The sequence below is a fragment of the Ochotona princeps genome, chromosome 17 (assembly GCF_030435755.1).
Source record: "Ochotona princeps isolate mOchPri1 chromosome 17, mOchPri1.hap1, whole genome shotgun sequence".
NCBI lineage: Eukaryota > Metazoa > Chordata > Mammalia > Lagomorpha > Ochotonidae > Ochotona > Ochotona princeps.
This window is the reverse complement of record NC_080848.1, coordinates 20770368-20795505: the sequence shown is the minus strand read 5'-3', so window position 1 is coordinate 20795505 and position 25138 is coordinate 20770368. Positions and strand designations below refer to the sequence as shown.

At 52.3% G+C, this 25138-nt stretch overlaps 1 protein-coding gene across 2 annotated transcripts in view; it reads left to right on the top strand.

The window, feature by feature from the left end:
• Positions 1–22670, top strand: part of FAM117A (family with sequence similarity 117 member A) — a 53032-nt gene extending 30362 nt beyond the window's left edge. Inside the window, exons 2-8 of one of the 2 annotated variants that reach the window (XM_004591076.2) lie at positions 4629–4798; positions 14210–14305; positions 16457–16567; positions 17022–17156; positions 18144–18342; positions 18928–19078; positions 21424–22670. In XM_004591076.2, the coding sequence (XP_004591133.2) occupies positions 4629–4798; positions 14210–14305; positions 16457–16567; positions 17022–17156; positions 18144–18342; positions 18928–19078; positions 21424–21724 (1163 nt within the window). In that variant the 3' untranslated portion in view covers positions 21725–22670. The remainder of the gene's footprint in view (positions 1–4628; positions 4799–14209; positions 14306–16456; positions 16568–17021; positions 17157–18143; positions 18343–18927; positions 19079–21423) is intronic. The other variant, XM_058675684.1, reaches the window with a different exon arrangement.
• Positions 22671–25138: the final 2468 nt, after the last annotated feature.

Below are 25138 nucleotides of genomic sequence, written 5' to 3'. Positions count from 1 at the left end.
GCCCTTGAGAATGGGTAGTTTGTGCTGGCTTGCTGACTAGCATAGGAGGTGAAGGGCGATGAGAACGGATGTGAACTGGGTGTGGTTATTGTTGGCCCTAGATGGAAGAATCCCTCACCCTGGCTTTTCTGGACTTCATCAGGCATCAGACACACAAGTCCTCAGGGTAACCTGAATCAGCCCTCTCTTCTTGGGTGTCTCGGGGTGGATTTGTAAGGATTAATGTAGAAGGGAGGCTTGTGTTAGATCTGAGGCCACTGCTGACTGGTAATCAAACATCTTGCTGGCCTGGTTTTCCTATTAATTCTTTTCCGGCCCCTGTTAGAACTGATGGGAGCACAAGATTTCATGAAGACAGACTGTGGGAAAGACAATGCAGTATTGAAGTGGTCTGCAAGGAAAAGGTCTCAGAGTTGGTTTTTGTTGTCTTGTTTTGTTTCTGCAGTGACTTCTCCTTGCAGATTGCTCAAATCTGGAATCACAGGCCGCTTCCTCTGAGACAAGGATGAGGGCCTTCAGGGTTCCGACCTTGGAGTCTCTAAGCTGGACCCTAGCTTATCCCCTTCCACCTGTCTCTTGGATTGTCCATCATGTTACTTTGCAGATCTGCTTCCCAGAAGCCCACGACTCATCTCCAAGCTCTTAAGAGTTTTGGAGGTCTGCAGGATAGCCCTGGTGTCTGAGTTGTTGTTGATCCTGGCCAGAGGCTCCCAGAAGTCATCGCATCACTACCTTTTGATCTGAAATCCAGTTTAGGAGGCTGAAGGGTTGAATAACCAGTGTGGGAGGCAGAGTTGGAGCATGAACCCCACAGGCCTGACACTCCCTGGAGCACACAGATCCTGGGAGGAGAAGGAGGCAGAGTGTTCCTGAACCTCAGAAAAAAGCACAATGCAAACAGTGTTGGGGTCTTTCCTGAAAGTGAGTGGGTTGAGTATGCCTGTGTGGTTATCAGAGTTTTTCAGTTTTATTCAAACACGTGGGTACCTCCACCTGCTAGCCCCACCTGAGATGAATCAGAAAGTCCTTGCCTCAGGGTGCTTATCATCTAGGATTACAAATACCTCAGGTGTGGGAGAGGGGTTGCCAGTTACCAGATGAGTACAGAGCATACCAGAAATGTAGGCTGGTCAGGAGACTCCAAGAGTAGGAGCTGGAGGCCTTTAGGCTGATCTGGAGGGATGGGTCAGAGCAGCACTGGGTGTGGCCTGGGAAGAGGGACGGCTCTGGACAGCGGTGGGAAATGCCGCATGCTGTGATTTGTTCATCAGCTACAGGAGGAGTGATGTGTGAAAGGAGGGTGAGTGAGGACAGAGTGTGAAGCCTTTGAGGAATTCTAACAGAAATGTTAAGAGCCTGTAGTGATGTGTTGTAAGTCAGGGTATGTTGAGTTGGAAAAATGTTTATGAAACAAAGTGAGCATGCATAGCAAAATGATACTTATAGTGAGATTTTTTTTTAAGATTTATTTATTTTTATTACAAAGTCAGATATACAGAGAGGAGGATAGACAGAGAGGAAGATCTTCGATCCGATGATCCACTCCCCAAGTGAGCTGCAATGGCCGGTGCTGCGCCGACCTGAAGCCAGGAACCAGGAACCTCTTCCAGGTCTCCTACGCAGGTGCAGGGTCCCAAAGCCCTGGGCCATCCTCGACTGCTTTCCCAGGCCACAAGCAGGGAGCTGGATGGGAAGTGGAGCTGCCGGGATTAGAACTGGCGCCCATATGGGATCCCGGGGCGTTCAAGGCGAGGATTTTAGCCGCTAGGCCACTGTGCCAGGCCCTTATAGTGGGATTTTTAAAAAATTTATTAGAAAGCAGATTTTTATATATATATATATAGAGAGAGAGATCTGTCCACTGGTTCACTCCCCAAGTGGCCACAATGGCCAGAGCTGAGCCAATCCAAGGCCAGGAACCAGGAGCTCCTTTCGGGTCTCCCATGCAAGTGCAGGGTCCCAAGGCTTTGGGCCATCCTTCATTGCTTTTCCAGGCCACAAGCAGGGGGCTGAATGAGAAGTGGAGCAGCTGCGATATGAGCTGGTGCCCATTTGGGATCCCGGTGTGTGCAAGGCAAGAACTTTAGTTACTAGACTACTCACTGGGCCCAGGGATCCTGTTTTTTTAATTTTAAAAAATATGCATACATTCATAGAAAAGGTAAGGCCTACAAAGATATTTATCTCTTGGAGTTAACAATGGTTTCCTCCTAGGGTTGATATCTGCAGGTTTTCTTTATGTTTGCATACTTCCTGACTTTCCTGTAGTTTACATGTGTATTAAGCTTATAATTAGAAGTCATTTTTTAAGTGAGCACATATTACATGGTGGCATTTTCAAAAAGTCCATGGGAAATGGGTATTATGAAAAGCCGAATGGATTTTTACTCTTTCCCACCAAAAATATTATTTTAAAATTATTATTTGTTTTCATTATATTTGAAAGGCAGAGAGCTGGAGAAAGAGAGAGGGGAAAAAAAAACCCCTTTGTCCCCTGAGTCAGTCACTAAATGCCCACAACAGACGGGGCTGCACAAGGCTAGAGCCAGGGTCCTAGAATTCAGCCTAGATCTCCCTAATGGGTGTCACGATGGAGGTATTTGAGCCAGCACCTGCTACTCCCCGGGGTGAACATTAACAGGAAGCTAGAATTAGTAGGGGAGCCAGGGCTTGCACCTAGGTGCTCTGATTTGGGCTATGGTACCCCAGGTATTGCTGCCCTGTACCAAATGCCCACTCCGAAACATTGTTTTCATTCCATTTGTCCACAGGCTTTTTGAAGCACCCTTGTGTGGCAGCTAGGGGATATGAATTAGAAACTTCCAGTAATTGAATAAAAAGAGAGGAATAGGTGGCTGGACAGCTGCATGGCTGCTGTCTATAAACTGGATGGATAGCCCCCTAAGTGCCTAGTCTTCGGAGAATGGACTAGCAGCCTACCATGTATCCACCTGCTGGAGTATCCTGCCACTAAACCTGACAAATATGTAGATGATTGATATTGGAAATGGATATATGGGATGGGTAGAATGAGGCAGAACATAATATAGCACATTTCGTATCAATTTGTAGCTATGTCAAAATGTAAGTAAACACCTATCTGAATTTAAAGAATGCAGATGGCATACTTAGTGTCTGTGTTGCAGTAAAACAGAAATAACTTAAAACTTACCGTTTCAGATGTTTACAATTCAGTGGTCTGCAGTGTGCCAACCATGTTGTATAAGTGTAACCCCTCTCCACTTAAAGACCTCTGTCATCATCTCAAACACACTCTGTCCATGCAGCAGTAGCTGTAGCACCTCCCCACACACATACCCTTGGGGTCCTCTGGCCATGTTCGGTCGCTATGAACTTGCCCATTCCATGGTATCTCATGAAAGCTGGCCTCTTTGAAAGAGCATCATATGTGTTGGAATGTGTTTGGATTGCCTTCCTTTAGAAGCCTGAGTGATATGTCGTGGTGTGGATAAACCGCATTTTGTTGATTCAGTCCCTCCATTATCGGAACCAACCGGTGCTGCTTCCACCACGTGGCTGTTATGGGTGGCACTGCTGTGAACACAGGTGTGCAAGGATCCCTTCAAGTCCTTGCATTTAGTTCTCTGAGGGGGATCAATGGAGTTCCATGTTTAAGTTTTTGAGAGACTGCCAACCTTTTAGTGCCTTTCTAACATAAAACCCTTTGAGTTTATTTATACCTAGAGTCCCCAGTTCTCTTTGCTGGCTTAATATACACATAAATCATCAAGGGATGACTACAGATGTGAAGGCATTTTGTTCTGTTTAAAGGAGAGAGCCTTTGTAGATCTTAAGATAGTGGAGTGTTTTGAATGTGGCCATGGAAAACAGGTTCTACCCAGATGATTGAAATTTCCAGATGATTCCAGAACACTTACATTTTATCAACAAGTTTCAGCATTTTTTGCTTCTTCCAAAAAGCTTTAACCAAAGTCAAAACAAAATGAATGGATTTATAATTGCTTTGTTTTTGTCCCATTTAGATAGAAATCAGCGACAGGCAGAGAGCTACAAGATTTGTATATTTTCCTAAACTGGATTCCTCAATCCTGGGTAGTTGAGGGTGGTCGTATCCTTTCTTTTGACTCAGTCATATAGCTCCCAGAAGCTGACCATGTTGGTGAAGGGGAGGATGTTAAGCCCTTCAGTTAATGGGGTGAATTTGGGCCATGCATAGAAACCCTGGAATGGCAGCTGAAGTTAAGAAGGGCAGGGAACAATAACAACAATCAAGGAGGAAAACGTTGGGTTTTGTCCATACAGACTTCTCCCTTTAGTGGTGGGAAGCAGTACTACCCTGGGGGAAATATTCTTGAGACCTATGGGCTGTGAGGAACAGGAGAAAGATGTGGGGCCAGGAGCAGGGGTGCATTCACGGAGTAAGAAGGTGGACACTGTTGTTCCTGGAAGTCAAGGCCAGCTAGTTAGGTCTGGAAAGTTCTTGCACACTGTCTGGGCCTCTCCAGGTGCCCCAGTCTCCAGGAGAAAGGGGTGGGGTGCCCATGAAGGTGTGGTTCCCAGGAGAAGCTTCCTAGAAGAGGAGTCTGGCTGCCACATCTGCTTCCTCCCTGTTGACGTTAAGTGGTGCGGGCTGTGCTCTTTTCCAGCCAGTGTCCCGGGTGCGGTGGCCCCAGAAAAGTCAGTGTGTAGGCCTCAGCCACTCCAGGTCCGACGTACATCCTCCCTGGACACCATTCTCAGCTCCTACCTTCTGGGCCAGTGGCCACGTGATGTTGATGGGGCCTTCATCTGCTGTACCAATGACAAGGCCACCCAGGTAATGACACTCTGTCCTAATGGGATAAGGGATACAGCTGGGGTGGGAGGGCTGGCTGAGGAGTCCTTTGGTTTCCTATAAACCCCTTAGTGATTCATGATTTATTCTGGAGTTTGATTGGACATGTTCACCACGTGATTTTTCCTCTTTTCCTGTTTACCATCTTGTTTTAGTTTGTAAACTTACATGACCATGAATTTGCATTGAACCTGCCTGCTGGAAGAGTGAAGTCAGTCTGGGTTTTCCAGTTTGGCTTTGAGTGCTCATGTGTGGTAGATCAACAGTTGCTTTTGGAATTTATTCTAGGTTTTTAAAGAGTCAGATTTACTGTGCTCACTTTGACAACGCATAATTAGAAGGATACAGAGAACATTAACATGGCTTCTGTGTAAGGATAACACACAGAAAATCAGATTTACCTTGCTAAAATTAAGCTAGGGCCAGCAATCAATTGAGTTTGCATTCCCCAGACAACTGGAAATGTGACCAAGAAGTGCTCTGAGCCAGGCTAGACCCATTGGAGCAATGGGAGTGGCAAGTTCTAGTATAAGAGTTATTTCTTGCTAGCATCTCTGGCTGGGATTTCTTTGGTATTCTTCATTAAGACAGGCTTTTCATTAAGAATCCGAGGCTTGAGTGCCAGCGTTGTGGTGTAGTGGGTAAAGCCACCCACCACCTGAGATGCCACCGTTCCATTTGGCTGCCAGTTCAAGTCCTGGCTGCTCTACTGCTGATCCAGCTCCCTGCTAATGGCCTGGGAAAAGCAGTGGAAGATGGCCCAAGTGCTTGTGACCCTGCATCCATGCTTGAAGTTCCTGGCTCCTGGCTTTGGCCTGGCTCATCCCTGGCTATTGAAGCCATCCCAGGAGTGAACCAGCCTGGGAGTAAACCAACAAATGAAAGATCTTTCTCTGTCGCTCCCTCTCTCTGACTTTCAAATAAATAAACAAATCTTTTTTAAAAAAAATTTAAGAAGAATCCTAGGCTTGGAAGGACTTTCTATAGCTCATTCAGTGCATTTGTCTATTTTAGGATAAACTCTGTTAGTCTGAGCAAGAAGTGACCTCACTTGTGAAGTCATACAAAAATGCTTTTTCATCTGGTCAAGTCTCCCTGCCCCCTCTCCTGTAAGATTCCTTTGTTTACTTGAAAGATTAAAAGAGAAGAGGGAGAGAGAGATCTTTTGTCTACTAATTCATTACCCAAATGCCACAATGGCCTTGGCTAGAGCCAGGAACTCCATCTGGGTCTTCCACGTGGGTAGCAGGGCTGAAGTGCTTGCACTATCAATCTTTTGCTTCCCACTTGCATTCATAAGGAACTGGGTTGGAAGTGGAGCAGACAGCAGTTAAGCCCTGTACTCTGGTATAGGCTGCTGGCATTGTAAGTGTGACTTAATGTGCTATACTGCAACAGTTACCCCAGGTCTCCATTTTAATGCAGTTTGTACCCATTCCTGTTCATCTTGAAAATAAATGAGTAGCAGCCCGGCGCGATAGTGTAGTGGTTAAAGTCCTCGCCTTGTACGTGCCAGGATACCATATGGGCACCAGTTCTAATCCCGGCAGCCCCACTTCCCATCCAAGTCCCTGCTTGTGGCCTGGGAAAGCAGTCAAGAACGGCCCAAAGTCTTGAGACCCTGCACCTGTGTGGGAGACCCGGAAGAGCTCCTGGCTCCTGGCTTTGGATTGGCTCAGCTCCAGCTGTTGCAGCCACTTGGGGAGCGAACCATTGGATAGAAGATCTTCCTCTCTGTCTCTCCTCCTCTCTGTGTATCCACCTATCCAATAAAAATAAATCTTTAAAAAAAAAAAGAAAGAAAAGAGAAAATAAATGAGTCATGCCTAAATGAAACAGAAATGGGATGAGCAGAACCTCTGGCTCAGAGGCTGTCCTGCATTCTGAGGGATTGTGAGCAAGTCAGCTCCTCCTTTGCCAACAGGGTGGAGCGTGCCTGCTGCTCTGCTGCACGTAGGTGGTGTGACAGGCAAGCGGCACGTGAAAGTGCTGTGTGCAGCTCACCCCACGCCTCCTCTCAGCCCATCATATCACTTCCTTTCTTTTTCTGCATTTTTATGGGCTCTGTTCTCAAAGGCTCTTAGTGGGGCTTGAATGCCCTGTGCTGTTCTGGGCCTTTTGGAATGAAGCATATGGAAATGAGGATAAGACTTGGCCCCTGGGAGCTTGGATTCCAGTTCTATGAAGGCCAGTGGACAGGCAGCCAAGGCGGGAGATGGGGCCAAATGTCTGGCAAAATGCGGAGGAGGGGACTTCTCATGGGAATGCCCCACCTTGAACCGGCAAGAATTTGCTGCAGTTGGATTCCACAGGCCCTAGTGAACGCCTAGGGAGAACACCCTGGAGGCGGCAGGGTAGGCTACTTCTGGGCAGCCCTAGGCACTATTGTTCCCTTTTTATTTTGCTAAGGGCCAGCAGGATAGGTTTTGCTTCACCCTCCTGGGTCTGGGAGTACATACCTCTTTCTCCTGTCAGTGGGGTTGCTCAGCTCAGGTGATCCCTCTAGGCAAGGAGGGCTTTCTGGAGGAGCAGGACTTGAGCAGGCAAGGAGGGCTTTCTGGGATGCAGGTCCCTTTGTCGCATGGCTTCTGTGGTGCTTACCTATACCCATCTCTTCCTGCCACCAGCCTTCTAGGACTTCTAGCCTTCTAGGCTTCTCTTTGGTTAGCTCGAGGCAGAGCTAGCCTCGGATGGTCACTGGCCTGCTGGAGAGGCACAGGCTCCGGGCTGTGTGTTTTTCACTCCAACTCCAGCTGCAGGCCAGATCTTTTATATAACAAGTCTGGGCTGCTTGCCACAGCAAGACAGAGGTCAGCACTGCGCCTCCATGGGTCTGGCAAGGCCAGGCCATACCACTTTCCTCTTTCCCTGGGATGGGCTCCAGCCCTCGAGGAACTCTTAGCAACCTGTCAATATTGTGAGTGCACTCAGGAGGTGGGAGGACTCCCTTCCATGGAGGCATCCAGACCAAAATACACACTCTGCCCATCTTTCGCTGCTGGCCCGCTGGGAATTTTCTGCTTCTAGGTTTTGGGCTCCATTCAAATTCCTGCTCAAGGCCCCTGGCCTGGCACAGGCTGCCCTCTTCAACACTGATGTTACTCTAGGAAGGTCCAAGGCTGCATGATGTCTCCCGAAGTAACTGGTGTTTCTTCCTTTGCTGGATCCCCTGGGGCTGTCACCCTGGAAGGACTAGAGCTGAAGGAGAGCTTCCACGGGGAGATGTGGGGGCACCCAGAGAAGGGGAGGAGGAGGGTGATTTGCAAGCGTTGATACTGTTAAAGACATTGAAGCCAGAGCCTTTCCCCAGTTGTTATGGCCCAGAGGGGGTGAGGAGATGCTTATCCCCACCCTACCTTCTCTACCCAGTCTCTCCTAGCTGCACCATGCCTGCATGCTCTCCAACTCACCCAAGTTCCCTCTGCCCACCCTAAGCTGTGCACGGCAGCAGTAGGTTGAGCATCTGGAGGGTGCAGCAGCCCTGGCACTCCCGGCAGCAGAGAGGGCAGGGACCAGAGTTGAAGTTTAGTCTAAGCAGCTCCTTTTCCTGAATTCCCTAGAGGAAACGAGGGCCCTGTTCCAAACAAGTTCCAGACCTGGGTGCCAAACACCATCTTTGATACCTGCTGTTTAACTGGCCAGCCAACACATGGCCTTAGCGTCAAAGGTAGAGTTGAAAATGTTTAGGTCCTGAATCCCAGTATTGTCAGCAGGCCCAGGGGTCCCTTCCAGGTTGTGTTTTAAGCTGTTAGTCATGGACAGGTACAAAAGATGGTCCTTAGGCAGAGGACTGTTGCTATAGAGAATAGGCCACCCAGATAGCTGGGACAAGGGGGGACGGGGTGGGTGGCTCTAGCTTAGGAAGTTGTTCTAAGCTGGAGGAGGAGAGCTGTGCAGATGCAGTGTGTCATAAAGCAGGGGGAGCAAGGGGAGAATGGTGGCCAGGTTTCTAGAGAGCAGCCTGTTAAATTCAGGCGTAAGTGTGGGGCCCACAGGAGCTGGACGCAGAGCAGTGGGCCAGGAGCCACAGAGAAGGTGGCTAATTGGTCATCTGGAGATTTCTTTGTCTCTTGGGGGACTGAATTGAGATTTTTTTCCAGTTCTGGCTAAACATGTTCCCTTCTCCTGAGCACCCTCCTGCTAGGCCAACTGGTAAACCAGAGCTAACCCCTCCCTGCCCCCCAAGTGCTCTGGGCCTGCCTCTCCTGGGGACTGGGTCCAGGCTGAGGTGGGTGGTGGCAGCACGTGCTGGTAACTGCAATCGCCTCTCTCCCATCTTGCACTGCAGAACATTTGCATCTGCCTGCTGTGTCTTCTAGAGGGAGGAAGTGGCCTCACCGCAGCTGGAATGATCGTTTGAACAAAGTTCCCCTGCTGCCCTCATCCTGCTGACAGTGGCAGGGACCCTGAGTACCTGCCCAGCCACACCCTCTTCCACCCTAGCATCTGTTCTTCTGCATTCTGTACCATGTGATGTTTCTGTCCTCTGGCCCTGACTCTCACAGGACATCATGGAGGCCATAAGGGAAAGTGGGCCTGCTGCTGCTGCTGCGGAACGACTTCCTTCCTCACTGTGGGCCGCCCTCCGCCTTTGCCCAAGCCATGCCCGAGCATCGGTAACAGAGAACCCATACCAGATCCTCTGAGAACTACATTTCTGGTGGGCCTGAGGGCCTGGTCACAGTATCTGTTTTCTAAAACTGGTTACCAGGGTTAGTTGTTCAGTTTGTGTTCAACCAAATATTTGTAAAATAGGGCTATGATGGAAAATCTGAGGGCTCCATAGTCACAGTAGGGCCAGAGATAGTGGCCTGGGCCACCTGCCACCAGAATCCTCAGTGCTGGCCAGCTGACTCCTCACAAGGCTTTTTCCTTGCTTTTTGTTTGGCAGAGTCCTGAGGGACCAAGTCCCTGCTGAATGGCAGCCTGGTCTGACCATCGAAGCCAGGATAATACCCATGCGGCTGTTGCTTCCATGCAGGTGTAGGATGGGTTATGTCCCCAGAGCTTCATCAGGTGCAAGGTCACCAAAGACAAAGCGCCAGGGCCCTTCCTGCCACTAGTGAGCGTCGAAGCAGAAACTTTGCCGAGTTGAGGGCCAAGCAAGAGCCTGCAGTGTGCAGGGGTTGCAGCTCTATGCTGTCCCTTCCTGTCAGGCTTAGGGGCTCTTGGGGACCCTATTAGGCATGCCCTTCCTCACATCTCCTTCCTCACATTGCTGCTGAATCCCAGGCAAGCCTTCCTGGGACTGAGCACATCTAATTCTGCCTAATCTATCTGCACAACTGGCTGATGCCACTCAGAGTTAGTAAGCAGCTCTGCTTCCCGTCAGCTGCTCCCCTGGGCCCGGTGCTAAACAAAGCTGATCCAGTGTGTGAGTCCCCATGACAGACATGACTGTTTGGTCTGCTGGGCGCAAGCCCTGCCCTGCTTCCAAAGGCTCAGCTCAAATGCCTCCTTCTCTGCTGCCAGGCAGCGTAGCTTGACTCCTGTGGTGGCAAGAGGGTAGCACTTTGAAGGCTGGCCTCCCTTAGCTGTGATTGCTGTGCTCTGAGGATGCCTTAGACTAGACCTGGGTTAGACCCAGGAGGGGAGAGGCCTGTCTAGCCAGAGGCACCAGAAGTCCTCAGGTTGATTGTTTTTTGAAAGTCAGAGTCATGAGTCCAGCACAATGGCCAAGTGCTAGGATCCTGTGTAGGTGCTGGTTTGTGTCCTGGCTGCTCTGCTTGCCTTTCACCTTCCTGCTTGTGACCTGGGAAAGCAGTTGAGTACGGCCCAAAGCATTGGGACCATGCACCAATGTGGGAGACCCAGAAGAAGTTCCTGGTTCCTGGCTCCTGGCTTCAGGTCAGCTCATCTCCAGCTGTTGCGGTCACTTAGGGAGTGAACCAGCAGAGGAAGATCTTTCTCTCTGTCTCTCCTCTCTGTTAATCTGATCTACCCTTCCAATGAAAATGAATGTTTAAAAATAAATAAATAAATATGAAAGGCAGAATCATGGTGTTAAAGAGAGAAAAAGATTTCTTCCATCTGCTGGTTCACTCACCAAATGCCTACAATAACTGCAGATAGGCCAGGTCCAGGCCAGGAGCTTCCTCTGAGTCTCCTTCATGGGTGGCAGGGACTCAAGCACTTGGGTCATCTGCTGCCTTCCCAGGCACAGGATCCAGCAAGAAGCTGAACAGCCAGGACTTGAACCAAGCACTCCCATGTGGGGTCCAAGTGTCTTCTTGAGCAGCTGTCTCGCAGTGCCTGGGCCCATCCCCTCTGTGGATGCAGTGGTTTGGTTGGAGAGGCTCAGGTCCACGCCTTAAGGACACTCAACACCAGCTTGTGAATGGCTTCCAATGTAGCAGAATCTACCGTGTTAGATTCTTGAGGTGTCTGTAACAAACCACCTCAAATGCAGTGGCATGGCTGAAAACAAAAAATTGTTTTCTTTTTTTTATAAGAATTATTATTTTTTTAACTGCAAAGTCAGATATACAGAGAGGAAGAGAGACAGAGAGGAAGATCTTTCGTCCGATGATTCGCTCCCCAAGTGACTGCAACGGTCAGTGCTGTGCCAATCCAAAGCCAGGAGCCAGGAACTTCCTGCAGGTCTCCCACACTGGTGTGGGTACAGGGTCCCCAAGGCTTTGGGCCGTCCTCGACTGCTTTCCCAGGCCACAAGCAGGGAGCTGGATGGGAAGCGGGGCTGCCAGGATTAGAACCAGCGCCCATATGGGATCCTGGCGCATTCAAGGTGAGGACTTTAGCCACTAGGCCACCGTGCCGGGCCCAAAACAAGAAATCTCTTCTCTTATAGTTCTGGAGAACAGAAGTCCAAGTTCAGTTTCACAATGTTGAGATCAAGGCATTGTCAAGGCTGCACTTCCCCAGGAGGCCCTTGGGGAAAGTTCTTTTCTTGCCTCTTCCAGCTTGTGGTGGCTGCAGGCATGCCTTGGCCTGTGGCGGCATCACTTGAGCTGCTACCTCCCTCTCACCTCGCCTTACCCTCTCCTCTGTGTGTGTAATATGCCTCTGCCTGTCACATAAGGACACCTGTAAATGACATTTAGGGCCTGCCTAAAAATCTAAGATGGTTTTCCCATCTTGAGAACCTTAACTTAGTCACATATGCAAAAAAAAAACTTGATCATGTGAGGTAACACCCATGGGTTCCTGATAGCTTTGTGGGGGAGTTTTTTTTAACCTGTCACTTCTCTGGTGGCTCTGCACCAAGTCTCTCTGTGAATCACACTGGCCTCCTCCTCCTCATTCTCTGACATGGCTGGCTTGCGACAGCCGCTGCTGTTCCTGGCCCAGCTGCTCTCGCCTTGCTCTGCACATTGCTCCTTTCAGTCAGAGGTTTCCTCATCTTCAAAGACATGCCTGGCACTTGCAATTGTGCTTTCTTCCCCACCATTCTTATGGCCTTTCTGCTGTATTTTTTGCCTTAGCGCCTAACGCTGCTTAAACTGTGCCCTTAGTGAACACATAAATGCAGAGGGCACCTGGAATGGCTTTGGCACACAGTAGGTCTTTAGGAAGTGCTGATCGAATGCAGGAAGGATGTAGACTGCATTGAGGAGACAGAGCGTGGAGCCTGTCAGCACAGACCACATGAATTGGGAAAGGGTAGCTCCATTGAGGCCATCCTCTATGGGGAGAGCAGGCCTAGAGGTTGGGGGGTGGGTATGAGAAAGGCAGTGGGATGCGTTCCCCCAGGAAGAACAGAGAGCCCAGGGATGAGGGGCAGGACAGTGGTCCTGTGGCCAGGCCATGAGGGCTGTCTTGTTGAGTGCATCTCACACCCAGGAAGTAACGGCAAGCAGAGGGACCTGGCCACAATCTCACATCATTCCTGACACCAGTGCTACACTGCAGCAATTCCCGACCCTGTCACATGTCCCCAGAGAGAGGAAGATGGTCCCAGGGGCACAGGACCTTTTAGCAGAAAACAACTGTAGTGGGGCAGCATCTCCTGCCTCCCACCAGCCACTTGCGACTGTCTCCTCCCAAAGGAGGGAGAATGGGCATCATCACCTTCGCTTCTGACATCTCTTCTGCATTCGCCCACCTTGGCAGGGACACCAGGCTTGGGAGTGTACTCAGAGTCTTGATGAGCCCAGCGGGAACCTCTGGGACTGGGAAGAGAAGACATTTATGAATCTGTGGGGCAAGGGGCACTTGGACAGAGGACCTTCTTGCACTCTCCAGTGCAGGCAACAGCCTTTTCTGAGGCTCTCATAACCCCACTGGGTATCCACACTCCACCCAGGCTAGTTTCAGTCCACGGGCTTGGGCTGTATGCTCGAAGCAGGGCCCTGGAGCCTGTATGTGTACCCTTTCTTCAACTGAGGCAGCTGCGGCAGGCGTGAGTCCCAAACGTCCCTCATGACCCTAGGATCCAGAGAAGGAGGTCAGGGCAAGTGTCTCTTCCCGGGCCATGTCTGTCGTGCAGCCCAGAAGGGGTCCTGGTCAGTGGACAGCTGGGAGCAGGAGGATCTGGGGACTGGTTCTTTGGCAGCCCTCCCTACCGCAGCTGTCGCCAGGGGCAGTCTGCCCTCACAGCCCCCTGGAGCTCCTCCCGGCAGCTGTCAGGTGGTGAGTAGCTATGCTTTCCACTTCGTCCTCCCCTTTGTCGTGTCCAGGGCCCTCATGTTTCTGGCAGCTTTGCACAGAACCCAGAGAGCAGCAGGTTTTGCTGGAGCCTCCCAGCTCTGGCCCCTGCCTGGGGTGGACATGGGGACATTGGAGCTAGGAAGGGAGCTGGGCCTCCCACTCGGAGCCAACAGCTTCTTCCTTTGGTTGCGGGTTCAGGAAATGTTTTTTTAAGGCCCCTGCTGCCCCATATGCAGCCTTCTTTCTGTGTTCTAGGCAGCAAGGGAGGAGAAGGTGGCCGACTGAGAGCCCTTCGTTATACATGGCAGGGCAGAGCCCAGCAGAGGGGCCAGAGTTCAGGGCTGGATTCCAGATTCTAGTTCTATCCCTTCAGAAAACTGCTCCTTGCTCTCTGTTATGGAGGACTTTGGGATTCCCAACTCTTAGCATGTGTGCAAGGAAAACTCCAAGAGCCAGCAGGAGGCCTCACACAGCATAGGTGTCCCCTGCTTTGGTTGGTGGAGGCAGGACGCAACGTGACACTGGGGTCTGGCAGCTGGCCTGTGCTGAGCATGTCCTGGCAGAATGCAAGAGATGAGGAACATCAGTAGATGTGTTGAAGTCATCCCAGAGCAAAGGGAGGTTGGCCTCTTGGGTGGCTAGGGAAGAAGTTCCAGAGGATGGAGTAGGGAAGGAGGCAGAGCAGGCCAAGGATGAGTATTCAGGAGGTGGGAGTCTTCCTGGGAAACTGCACTTGCTTTCCACCTGCCCGGGAAGCCGCTCCACCTCACTGTTCTCTCCCTGCAGACCCCTCTGTCCTGGCAGGAACTCGACGGTGAACGGACCAGCTTCTGTATACACAAGCGTTCAGCATCCTGGGGCAGTACAGACCACCGAAAAGAGGTACTGACCCCTGGCTAGAACAGCTGCCCCTTCCCTCCCCTAGCCTGCGCACCCGCATCTGTTTGGAAGTGCTACCCGCAGGGCTGACCACCAGCCTCCTGGCCTTAGCCGAGGCTTTCCTGCAAGGGAGGCCCTTGGCCACTGGCTGCTGGTGCCTTCCAGCAGCCCGGGCAGAATGGATCCAGACAGGGGGTTCTCAGAGAGAGCCCAGAGATAACAGGGCACAGACTCCTGGGAGTGAGGGTCCCCAACTCATTCACCATTTGCACTGTTCAGCCTGAGTTGGATTATGCCTATCCCGATGCTTTTTTGTCCCTCTGCCATAGGAGGGCTCAAGTCATTGAGGCTACGTGGGGGAAATCATGAGCTGCACAACTGGGGCTCAACTTTCACCCCTTTCCCCCCTAAATCCTGCTAATGTGCCTGCATGTAGCAGATGATGATCCATGTGGCTGGGTTCCTACTACTCATGTTGGATACCCAGATAAAGTTCTGGCCCCCTGGATTTGGCCTGACCCAGCACCAGCTATTGTGGATGTTTGGAGAGTGAACCAGTAATAGAAGTTCTCTCTCTTTTGCTTGCTTGCTCCCCAACACTCTGCCTTTGAAGTAAATAAAAATAAGTAACTTTTAAATTGTTTTAAAAAAAGGACTTATTTTTATTGGAAAAGCAGATTTACAGAGAGAAGGAGAGTCAAAGAGAAGGATATTTTGTCCTCTGGTACATTCCCCAAGTGGCTTCAGTGGCCACAGCTGAGCTTATATGAAGCCAGAAGCCAGGAGCTTCCTCTTGGTCTCCTACATGTTATACAGGGTCCCTACATGGATACAGGGTCCCAAGGCTTTAAGCCATCTTCTACTGCTTTCCCAGGCCACAAGCAGAGAGCTGGACTGGAAATGGAGTAGTTGGGACACGAACTGGTACCCACATGGGATGTTGACGCTTGCAGGCAGAGAATTAGGTAGTTGGACTTGCACACTAGTCCCAGCCCTTCACCTTTTCCCAGAGGGTGCTTTTCTGCCCACCTGTCGATGAGAAACCACAAAGTAAAGGTGTTGGCAATTTGAGGCTAGGAGGAAGTAAGCAGATATTTCAGGTTCTTAGTGATGCGAACTGGCAAGTCACCCACCCTTGAGGCAGGAACCGTGCATCCACGGTCATTGGAGCAGACCTTGGAGGAGCAATGTCGGCTGCTCTTTGGCTGTGGCTGTACAATTCACGACTGCAGGCAGGAGATCTCTTCCCCGAGTTCCATGCGACATGCGCTCAGGTTTGAACCCGTGAGCATCGCCAGCTGAGGGCAGGAAGGGCCAGATTTACAAGAAGGACAGGGACCACACGCGGCCTTGTTGCGGATGGTCTGTTGTCACCCTGGCTTATGGACATAAAGACAAAATTCTGTCTTCCTGCTTGAGAGCCTCTCCTTGCTGAGTGTCATCTGCTTTTTGTTTTGTTTTGCTGTTTAAGATTTATTTATTTTTATTCAGACCCGGCAAGGTAGCATAGTGGTTAAAGTTCTTGCCTTGCACACACTGGGATCCCATATGGGCGCCAGTTCATGTCCCGGCAGCCCCGCTTCCCATCCAAGTCCCTGCTTGTGGCCTGGGAAAGCAGTCGAGGATGGGCCAAAGCCTTGGGACCCTGCACCTGTGTGGGAGACCTGGAAGAAGCTCGTGGCTCCTGGCTTTGGATCGGCTCAGCTCTGGCCATTGCAGCCACCTGAGAAGTGAATCAGTGGACAGAAGATCTTCCTCTCTGTCTCTCCCCTTCTCTGTATATCTCACTTTGGGCCATCCTCAACTGCTTTCCCAGGCCACAAGCAGGGACTTGGATGGGAAGCAGGGCTGCTGGGATTAGAACCAGCGCCCATATGGGATCCTGGGTTTGCAAGATGAGGACCTTAACCACTATGCTATTGCACCAGGCCCTATTTATTTTTATTTGAAAGGGGTTTCAAGAGACAGGAAGAGACAGAGAGCGAGATTGTCCACCTGCTGACCAGAAAGGCCAGGCTGACCCGAAGCTTCGTCTGGGTCCTAATGCCCTCGAGCTGTACTGAGATAGAGGTTAATCTTGCCCGGTTTGCCCAGGGGGTGCCCCAGACACTCATGCCTGCTCTAACTGTCTTCTCCCTACCTCTGGGTTGCCAGATCAGCAAGTTGAAGCAACAACTGCAGAGGACAAAGCTGAGCCGCAGCGGGAAAGAGAAGGACCGCGGGTCCCCGCTGCCAGGAGACCATGCTGTGCGGGGAGTACTAAGGGTAGGTTTCCCCCAGCCTCTCCCCGGCCCACACTGTTCTGTCTCCTTCCATGGAGGCCTCCCCAGAACAGGTGGCAGACAGAGTGGAGTCCTCTGTGGTCCTGCAGATCCTGAGCCCTGCCAGGCTTGCATGCTTGTGGCTTAAGTAGGTGGCGAGGTGAAACTGTGGAGTACACTGGGACTCGCCGCCTGGCAGGAAGGGGCCTCCCGCTGCTCTGAATGTCTCTGTCGCCCACCCCTGCCCCAGACACCTGAGTCACTGACTGTGGAAGTGCACATGCACCTCCCATAGCACCTGGACACCAGGTGGGTCTGGGCGACCTTGACTGCCCCCAGGTCCTCATTCATGCACCTGGTCCTGCTGTCCAGACATGACCACCAGGCCCTGGCCAGCACCTGTGACAGCCATGGAACTTGGCCAGCTTTGATGACTGCCACATTTGCTTCCTCCTCAGGCTTCCCCTCCCAGCTTCCCCTCAGGGACCCCTGTCCTGCGGCTCAGCCCTTGCCTACACAGGAGCCTGGAAGGACTTAACCAAGAGTTGGAGGAGGTGTTTGTGAAGGAGCAGGGGGAAGAGGAGCTGCCGAGGGTGAGTGGTGGCCAAGCCCAGGAGGCAGTGCTAGGCAGTGGCTGGCTGGGCCTGCGTGCGGGCAGAGGGATGCCACACAGGTTATGGCTGCCTGAACGACAGCAACAGTAGCCTGCCACACCAACAGTAGCCGAGCCGAGGGGCCTGACCCCGGGGGGCTGCGGCAGGGGCACGAGGTGTAGCCAGGCAGGTCTCGGTAGTGATGAATGGACAGAGACCAGGCAAGTGGGGGAAGAAGGTACCGTCTCAGCTGGCAGGACTGGGCTGAGCATCATTCTTGATGTTCCTTGCACGCTCCCACCTGTGCCCTGTCCCACCTCCCCTCTGTGTACACCTGGTGACAGATCCTGAGCTGTCCCTGTGCAGCCTGCTCCCACTGCACTCCAAGGCAGTCCCACAGCTTTTATTTCGACACAGTGCTACTGGAAGCTGCACACTCCTCAGCATACAATTCCTCCCCGATGGGGTCCATTTCAGTTTGGGTATAGGCAGGCTTTGAGCTACACCCAAACACATGCTCCCTTGGACGTGTAAAACCAGATGGACCAGGGGACTTAGTGTGGGGTCATGGCCTGCATGCCTGTTCAGCAGTGATCACAGCACATGCAGCACCAGCATGGCTTGGCCGACTGTGTGCCCACAGCTCATTCCTCTCTTTGCTCCTGGAGCCAAGGACATAGGAGACTACAGCCGTCCTGATGCTGATGGCTGAGCCAGGGTAGGGGGTTGGGGGAGCACATGAATCTCTGACCCAGCCATACACAAATGGTCTGTCGGTTAGGGTGGATCTGCCTGTGCTTCAGGACAGGAACAAGCAGGCAGGGTGGAGGTGGCAGGAAGCAGTGGCCCGAGGACCTAATTTTCTGTTGTCACTGGGTGTTCTGGGGAACAAGGGCCCCGGCAAGAGGAATCCCCTTGGGGTCACTGCAACGCTGAAAGGTTGACAAGACCAGGGTTTCAGCGTGTTCCCCCACTCTCCCCTGTCAGATCCTCGAGATCCCAGATGGGCACCGTGCCCCAGCCCCTCCCCAAAACGGCAGCTGTGATCATCCCCTTCTCCTGGAGCCGGGTAACCTTGCCAGCTCTCCCTCCATGCCCCTGGCATCGCCCCAGCCCTCTAGCCCTACCAGCCATGAGGACCATCAGGATGCCATGGAGGAGCTGGCATCCATGCCCAACGACAAGGGTAAGCAGTGGGGCCAATCCTGTGTACAGAAGGGGCATCACTCCAAACAGCCGAGCCCTGGCTTTGCAGCCCTGTGATGGCAAGCGCTGAGGCCTGCCATGTCCAATTCTCACTTGAAGCCCTGTGAGATAGATCAGGCCACGGTCGTGATCTAACAAGTGTGGCTGAGTTAAAGGCCACTTCCAAGCCAGCCAAGGGCTCTTCCGGGAAAAGATAGGTTTTCAAGGCAGTGAGAGGGAACTGGCTTCATGTGTCAGCAGGCAGGGCACTCCAGTTGGCTGTTAGCATGCTTGGGAGCCTATGATCGGCTGGCCCAGTCTACCTCCCGGGAATGTAGAATCGGTGGGTGACCTGATTTTTCCATGAATTCCACTGACACATGTTGTCCTTTTGTAAGCTCCTCAGTGTTTTCCCGAGGTAGAATACAAAACAGACGGGGCCCAGTCAGCCCCACTACTGCCTTCTGCATTATCCTGCGTTGCCCAGCCTCACCCTTTCACCCCCCAAGACGTGCCCAGGGGCATGGAGGTCTTCCCCTGCCCCCTTCCGTGTGGTCACCATGACTCAGCCTGGCTGTCCTTGCAGCATCCTCTCCAGGCTGCCCAGCCTTCCTTGAAGACCGCAGCCCATCTCCGGTCCTTGCCTTCGCCGCTTCCCCTCGGCCCAATCACAGCTACGTCTTTAAACGGGAGCCTCCGGAGGGCTGCGAGAGAGTGCGTGTGTTTGAGGAGGCCACGTGAGTACCCTGAATGGTTGGGGGCATGGGAGGGATGAGACTGTGAGACGAACCCCTGAGTGTCCGTGTTCATGCCCCCCACCCTACCCCATATCCCAACAGACCTTCTTCAGTCTGGCCTCTCTCCCCCATCCTTGGGTGCCGGTGAAGCCAGGTTATCAGCATTACAGTTTTTCCGTGATCGGACCTGTTGACATTACCTCCTCTGAGCACTTACATCTTTGCTTATCATTATCTCCATAGAAACCTGCTCTCTGCCCACATGCCAGCCACATGCGCAGTGGGAACTGGAAAGGAAAGAGATCTGAAACCTAAGCCCTTTGTTTCTGTCATTTTTTTTTTTCCACTTTCAGAAAGAAAGGGAGAGAGCGAGAAATGGGAATTGCCTGTGAGTCCAGTCTTCCACCCTTTGGCTGTGACATTTCAAGTGCCTTGAATTCCCAGCCAGAAATTTCCAGTTCTTGCAAGGAAGGGCTGTAGAATATTCCCAATCCAGCCTGGCTCGTTCGGAAGCCATCCTCCTCCTGATTGCTCTCTGGTTCTGTGTCATCAGCAGATACCCGAGAACCAGTCTTTGCACACCCAGCACTCTCTTAGCAGGAGCCCTGCAACTTGCCCCCTCTTCCCCAGCTTAGCTCTGTCCAGGGCGAGATTCCCACTGGAAAGCCGTGATCTCTGCCACACTCAGGAAGTTAATCATGGGGTGTGAGGGCAGACCTCGCCAGGGTTGGGCACCAGACACTAAAGGCCATTTGGATCCCCAAATAAGGGAGAGGACAGCCCACGTGGTGGCCCAAGTAGGTGAGTCAGAATCAGAGCGGAGGAAACCATGGCCACCGGGGATTTGATCCCCATCGTCGCTGCTGCCTGGACTCCCTCCAGACCCCAAGTCCTCTAAGGAGACGGGGAAGGAAGAGACCTGACCTTGTAGCTTAAACAGGCTGTCTCTTGGCTGCTCCCTTGACCCACACTGTTGGTGGGCGATGACAGCCAGAAGCTGTTGGCGGTCACTGGGAAGTTGTTTTATTTAAGGGACCTTGGCCACATTGTTCTCTTCCTAGATGCTGTCCCCCTTCAGAGCGTCTGGACCTCCCTGTTGACATTCTTAGAGTGTCGCTTGCTGATATTTTACTCAGAAACCTTCCTCCATCAGGGGACACCTTGGCCCTGTGGAGCGTCAGTGCAGATCCGTCTCTGCCCCTACTTCTCACCCTGTGCCAGATCTCTGCCCTCTCCTTACACCCCACTCTTCCTCCTGGACCTTGGAATGATTAGAATCTAGAATTAACATAAAAAGCTACCCACCTGAATTCTAAGTGCACCTTTCTGTATGTATGTCATACACCACCCAAAAGTGAAAAAGAGGGTGGCCATGGGGCACAGGGGCTAACGGGACACCATGTCCCATGTCGGAGAGCCTGGGCTTCACACCTGGCTCCACCTCCAATTCCAGCTTCCCACTGGTGTGCACAGGGAACAGCAGGTGATGGCTCACATACTTGGAAGGCCAAGATTGAGTTCCTGACTCCTGGTTTTGCCCTTACGTAGCCCGACTGTTGGTAGACCTTTGGGGGTAAGCTAGCTCTCTGCTTTTCAAGTAACAATTATAACAGATTTTATGCATTCCATGGGTACTATCCCAATAAAGGAAACAGTGAGAACCATGAATGATAAGGGTTTCATCATCTTCCTACATGTTCATCTTCATAGCTGGCATTCTCCAGGCCCTGGCTTCTTGGCCTCTTGCCCTCTGCACATGCTCAGACCTGATTCTTGTGTTTTATTATCGTCTGTACTCAGGGACTCTTACACGAACTTGCTTCATCCTCTCATTCTGCCTAAATGATTGGTAGGCTAGGATGATTCTTCTCACACCGAATGGGAGACAGACATGGCTGAGCCCACATGGGTGAGCTAGTGCCTGGTTCTCCCCCGCAGGAGGAGCTGTGTTGTTCACAGTGGCCGCCCTTCTCCTCTCCCAATGTTTTGACAATCACATCTTTCACATGTGCTCCAGGCCAGGGGAAGGGTGGGGGGAGGTGTGCTATGTCCTCCCAAGATGTTTGGAGATGTTTGGCACCGGCAAGAGATCCACTGTCACAGTGCTGGGGTTCTTCCTGAGCGGCCCCATCCCTGCTGTTGCTGGCAGTGGTGCATTTCCAGCTGCTCAGCCAGTCTTGAGCCCTGAAGAGCTGAAGGGCCTGGAGACTGAGACCTTTTGCATCTTGATCAGGCGCCCCAGCAGCTTGGCCGCAGCCCTGTGGCTCACCTCTCTCACAGGTGTCTCTCTCTCTCTCTCTCTCTCTCTCTGTGCACTTGTGTGTCTGTGTCTATCTGCCCTCCAGGTCCCCGGGGCCTGACCTGACCTTCCTGACTTCCTGTCCAGACAAGAACAAAGTCCACTTCAACCCAACCGGCTCGGCGTTCTGCCCTGTAAGCTTGATGAAGCCCCTCTTCCCTGGCATGGACTTCATCTTCCGCAACTGCCCCTCCAGCCCGGGCTCCCCGCTGCCCCCTACCAGCCCCAGGGCCCCACCTCGGAAAGAGCCAGAGGCCACCAAGGCCTCGCCACTGCCCTTTGAGCCATGGCAGCGCACACCACCTTCTGAAGAGCCCGTGCTATTCCAAAGCTCCTTGGTGGTCTGAGGGTACCACCGCCCACCCCGCACCCCCGCCACTCACTGCAGAGACCAGTGCCTTGGTGGCAGGCCCCTTGCGAGCTCCCCTGCTGTGGGGGAGGGAGGAGCTCTTCCCCCTCGGCCTTGAGCACTTTGATTGACTGTGTCAAAGCCTTGGTTCCTCTCTCCATGGACACTGGCTCTCCTCAGGTGAGGGAGCCTGCCTTCTCCACTAGCGGCCCAGCAGCCTCGCAGCTCGCCCCTGTGGACCTGCTGCTTTTCTCACTCGACAGAAAATTTGCCCAGAAGGCCTTGTGTACCCCTGCACTCCCCCACCCTGGGGTGTGAGTCCAAATGACCGTATAGACGGCCCCTGTTCCTGTCATGGAGCAAGCTGGCCATAAGCAAAGGAGAGGGGATACCACACATCTCCTCTCTCCTCCCCTCCTTCCCCTCCTGACATGGAAGAGGGCCGAAGATAGACGTCCCTTCCCCAGGCCTCCCTCTGGCCAGAGGGGCTGACCAAAGCTGCCCTTGAGGGGCCCAACACTTAACCAATGCCGCTGCTGGTAGAGGGGAAGCAGGTGTTTCGTCCCAAGTGGCATTCTCATCTCGCTCTCACCCTGACTCAAGATTGTCTTAAGCAGCAGCCTAAGCCTGGGCGGGTGGTGGGCATGGGGAGAACTGGCATTCTTCCCGGTGGCGAGCGGCCACCCTGTCCCCTTCACCAGGCTCAGGGCTGGGCTGGATTAGAAAAATGCCTATTTTTCTCGTATCGATGTAGAAACTCTATTTTCTCCCAAAGACACTATTTTTGCAGCTGTTTGAAGTTTGTATATTTTCCGTACCACAGAGCTTATACAAAATGGAAGAATGTTCATGTTCAAAGTTCCTCACCTTATGTTTAGAAGTTTTTATTTTTGTTTTTGGCAGATCTTGGTGTTAATAGACAAAATAAATAAGTGTTCCCAGCAGCCTGCAGTTGTGTTAAATACATGGGTGGGGGAGTGAAGGTGTCCCACGGGTTGCCTGGTCCCCGTCACCAAGCCGAGGAGGCTTCCTTGGCACAGAATGAGGTGGATGTGGCATATGGATGGCCACAGGGTTCCCGGCCTCGGGACACCATGCCTGAGCTCTTATCATGTGCTCTGCTTCTGACCCAGCTCTCTGCTAACGCACCTGGGAAGCAGCAGAAGGTTGGCCGTGCATTTTGGAGACCTGGATGGCGTTCCAGGCTCCTGGTCTCAGCCAGGATTTGCAGCCATTTGGGGAGTGAACTAGAGCATAGATCATTTATTTCTCTGTCTCTTCCTCTCTTTTCCTCTTTCAAATCAATAAATTTGTTAGAAGAACGTTTAGAGGAAAATGGAAATAAAATGTTGAAATCCATGTCTAGTGTTCTCATAATATGCTTTTCCATGGATGAGACCACTGTTTACACACACAGGACTTTCAGTTTTGCACCAACACAAGTTTATCTTTTAATTTCATTTTTCCTAAGAATTTACAAGTCCTTCCATAAACAGCGGACCCATATACATTGGTCCAGTGAAAGGTGTGATGGGTCCTGGAGTGAGGTAGGGTCCCACGGAGTCAGTGAGGAACTTACCCATTCTTTCATGAGTCTGAAAAAAGAGATACCCAATAGGAAACAGAGGTGGCCCCAGGGTGGGCAGTGTGATGTTGGTGTGCCCCTGTGGTCGGCAAGGAATTCGAATGAGAACAGGTGACTGTTGTCAGGTGGCATCTGCCATCACAGCAGTGGGGAAGCTTCCATTCTTTAGGGGACCCTGTCCACGTCTGAGTGCCCATAGCACGGTGCCACCCCGCAGGGTCTTCCAGCAGCCTCCCCATACTCTTGGGCTTTGTGGCCTAATGGGAGTAAGCACCCCAACATTCTGACAATACCCTCAAATTTACAAAGCTGTTTCCCAAAGAACACATTGTCCCCACCATGAGGGTAAAAAGTTGACCACGCTGGGACTCTCACAGCATAGACAGCCGCATTGGTTCAAGATTGCAGCATACACTGAAGCCAGGCTGTGCCAGCTGCTATGGTTGACTTGGGGAGCTCCATCCACTGGGCTCACATCTCAGCTATGATAATCACCCAGTGAAGGACATGTGACAGGTCTCCCTGTACTCATGAGGGAAGGATAAAAAGACACACAAAGCAGGACAGCGAGGCTGAGACATCTGATCACTTGATCCAATGCTGTGCTTCTAAGCAAAGCCCTCACCACGTGGTGTAGTCCCATTAGCAAGTTTGAACCGCTGGAGGTATCGCTGGCAAAGAGGCAGAGCTGGTTCAGAAATGACGTCTCATCCCACTGAGCAACAGAGCAAACGTGTGGGGGTACTCCAGCCCCAGCCCCCACGAATAAAAAGAAGCCAGTGGGCTGGGGCCAGACCCCATCTTCTCACTCTCTTGTCCCTCCTCCTGGCAGATGCTAGCGCCCCAGTGAGTCAGGCCCAGAGTGATGGGTGTGGTGCTGCCCTGTGTTTCCTTCCTTTGCCTGAGACCATGCCAAAGGTCCAGCCTGCTGGAGGACAAGGAGCCGCAAACTGGCAGCCCGAGATGGGGTCTCGCAGGGCTGGGGCGAGGGAAAGCGATGGGGTCCGCATTGCGTTAGAATTCGTGCCTGCAGATGGAAACATAGCATTGGGATGAAGGAAGAGAATAGCCCAGGAGCTGGCTGCATTGTTGATGATGTTGCTAAGGCCTGGAGGAGAATGTGGTAAGCTCCCGTTTCCACTTCCTGGGAGTGAGCAAGTAAAGCCAGCGTCGAGAAACACTCATGACTAATAAATAACACACCTTGAACCGGGCAAGAAGCACTTTCACAAACAAGCCCATCTGACCATCCGCAAAGCCAAGAGGTCACACAGGGCGGCTGTCAGTCATCATTGTACAAACGTGGTCCGGAGCTTTGGGTAGCACGCGTGGGTCACCCTCAGGGACACCGCTGAGCCGAGCGGTGTCCACTCACTGGCTGCAGCGATGTGCCTTGGAGGAGGATCGCTCCTGGGAGCCCAGGCATGCAAGCAGCCCAGGAGAGGCGCTGGCGCTGGGCAGCCGCTAGAGGGCGCCGACGCTCCACCAAGACTTCCTACAACACTAGCCCCGCCGCGAAGGGGCCCAAGACTCTCATTTGCTCTATGGTCTGCACCACCTCCCGCCCCGCCCACCTAGAGCCTCTCGAACCCCGCAGCCAATCGTTGAGCTCCACATCCCCCGACGCCATCATTCCACGACGAGGGACTTCCTAGGGCACCCCCCAGATCTCCGTGTCATAGGCATCCTCGGAGATGCCTGATCGGAACATCTCGAAGGAGAGGCTTTATACTCGAGGCTGCCAGCTTCCCGGGCCACCCGGGAATGGAGCCAAGTTCCAAGAACCCGTATTTTTTCTAGGAAGTGGTTGTTGGCTTCTGAGGCCGT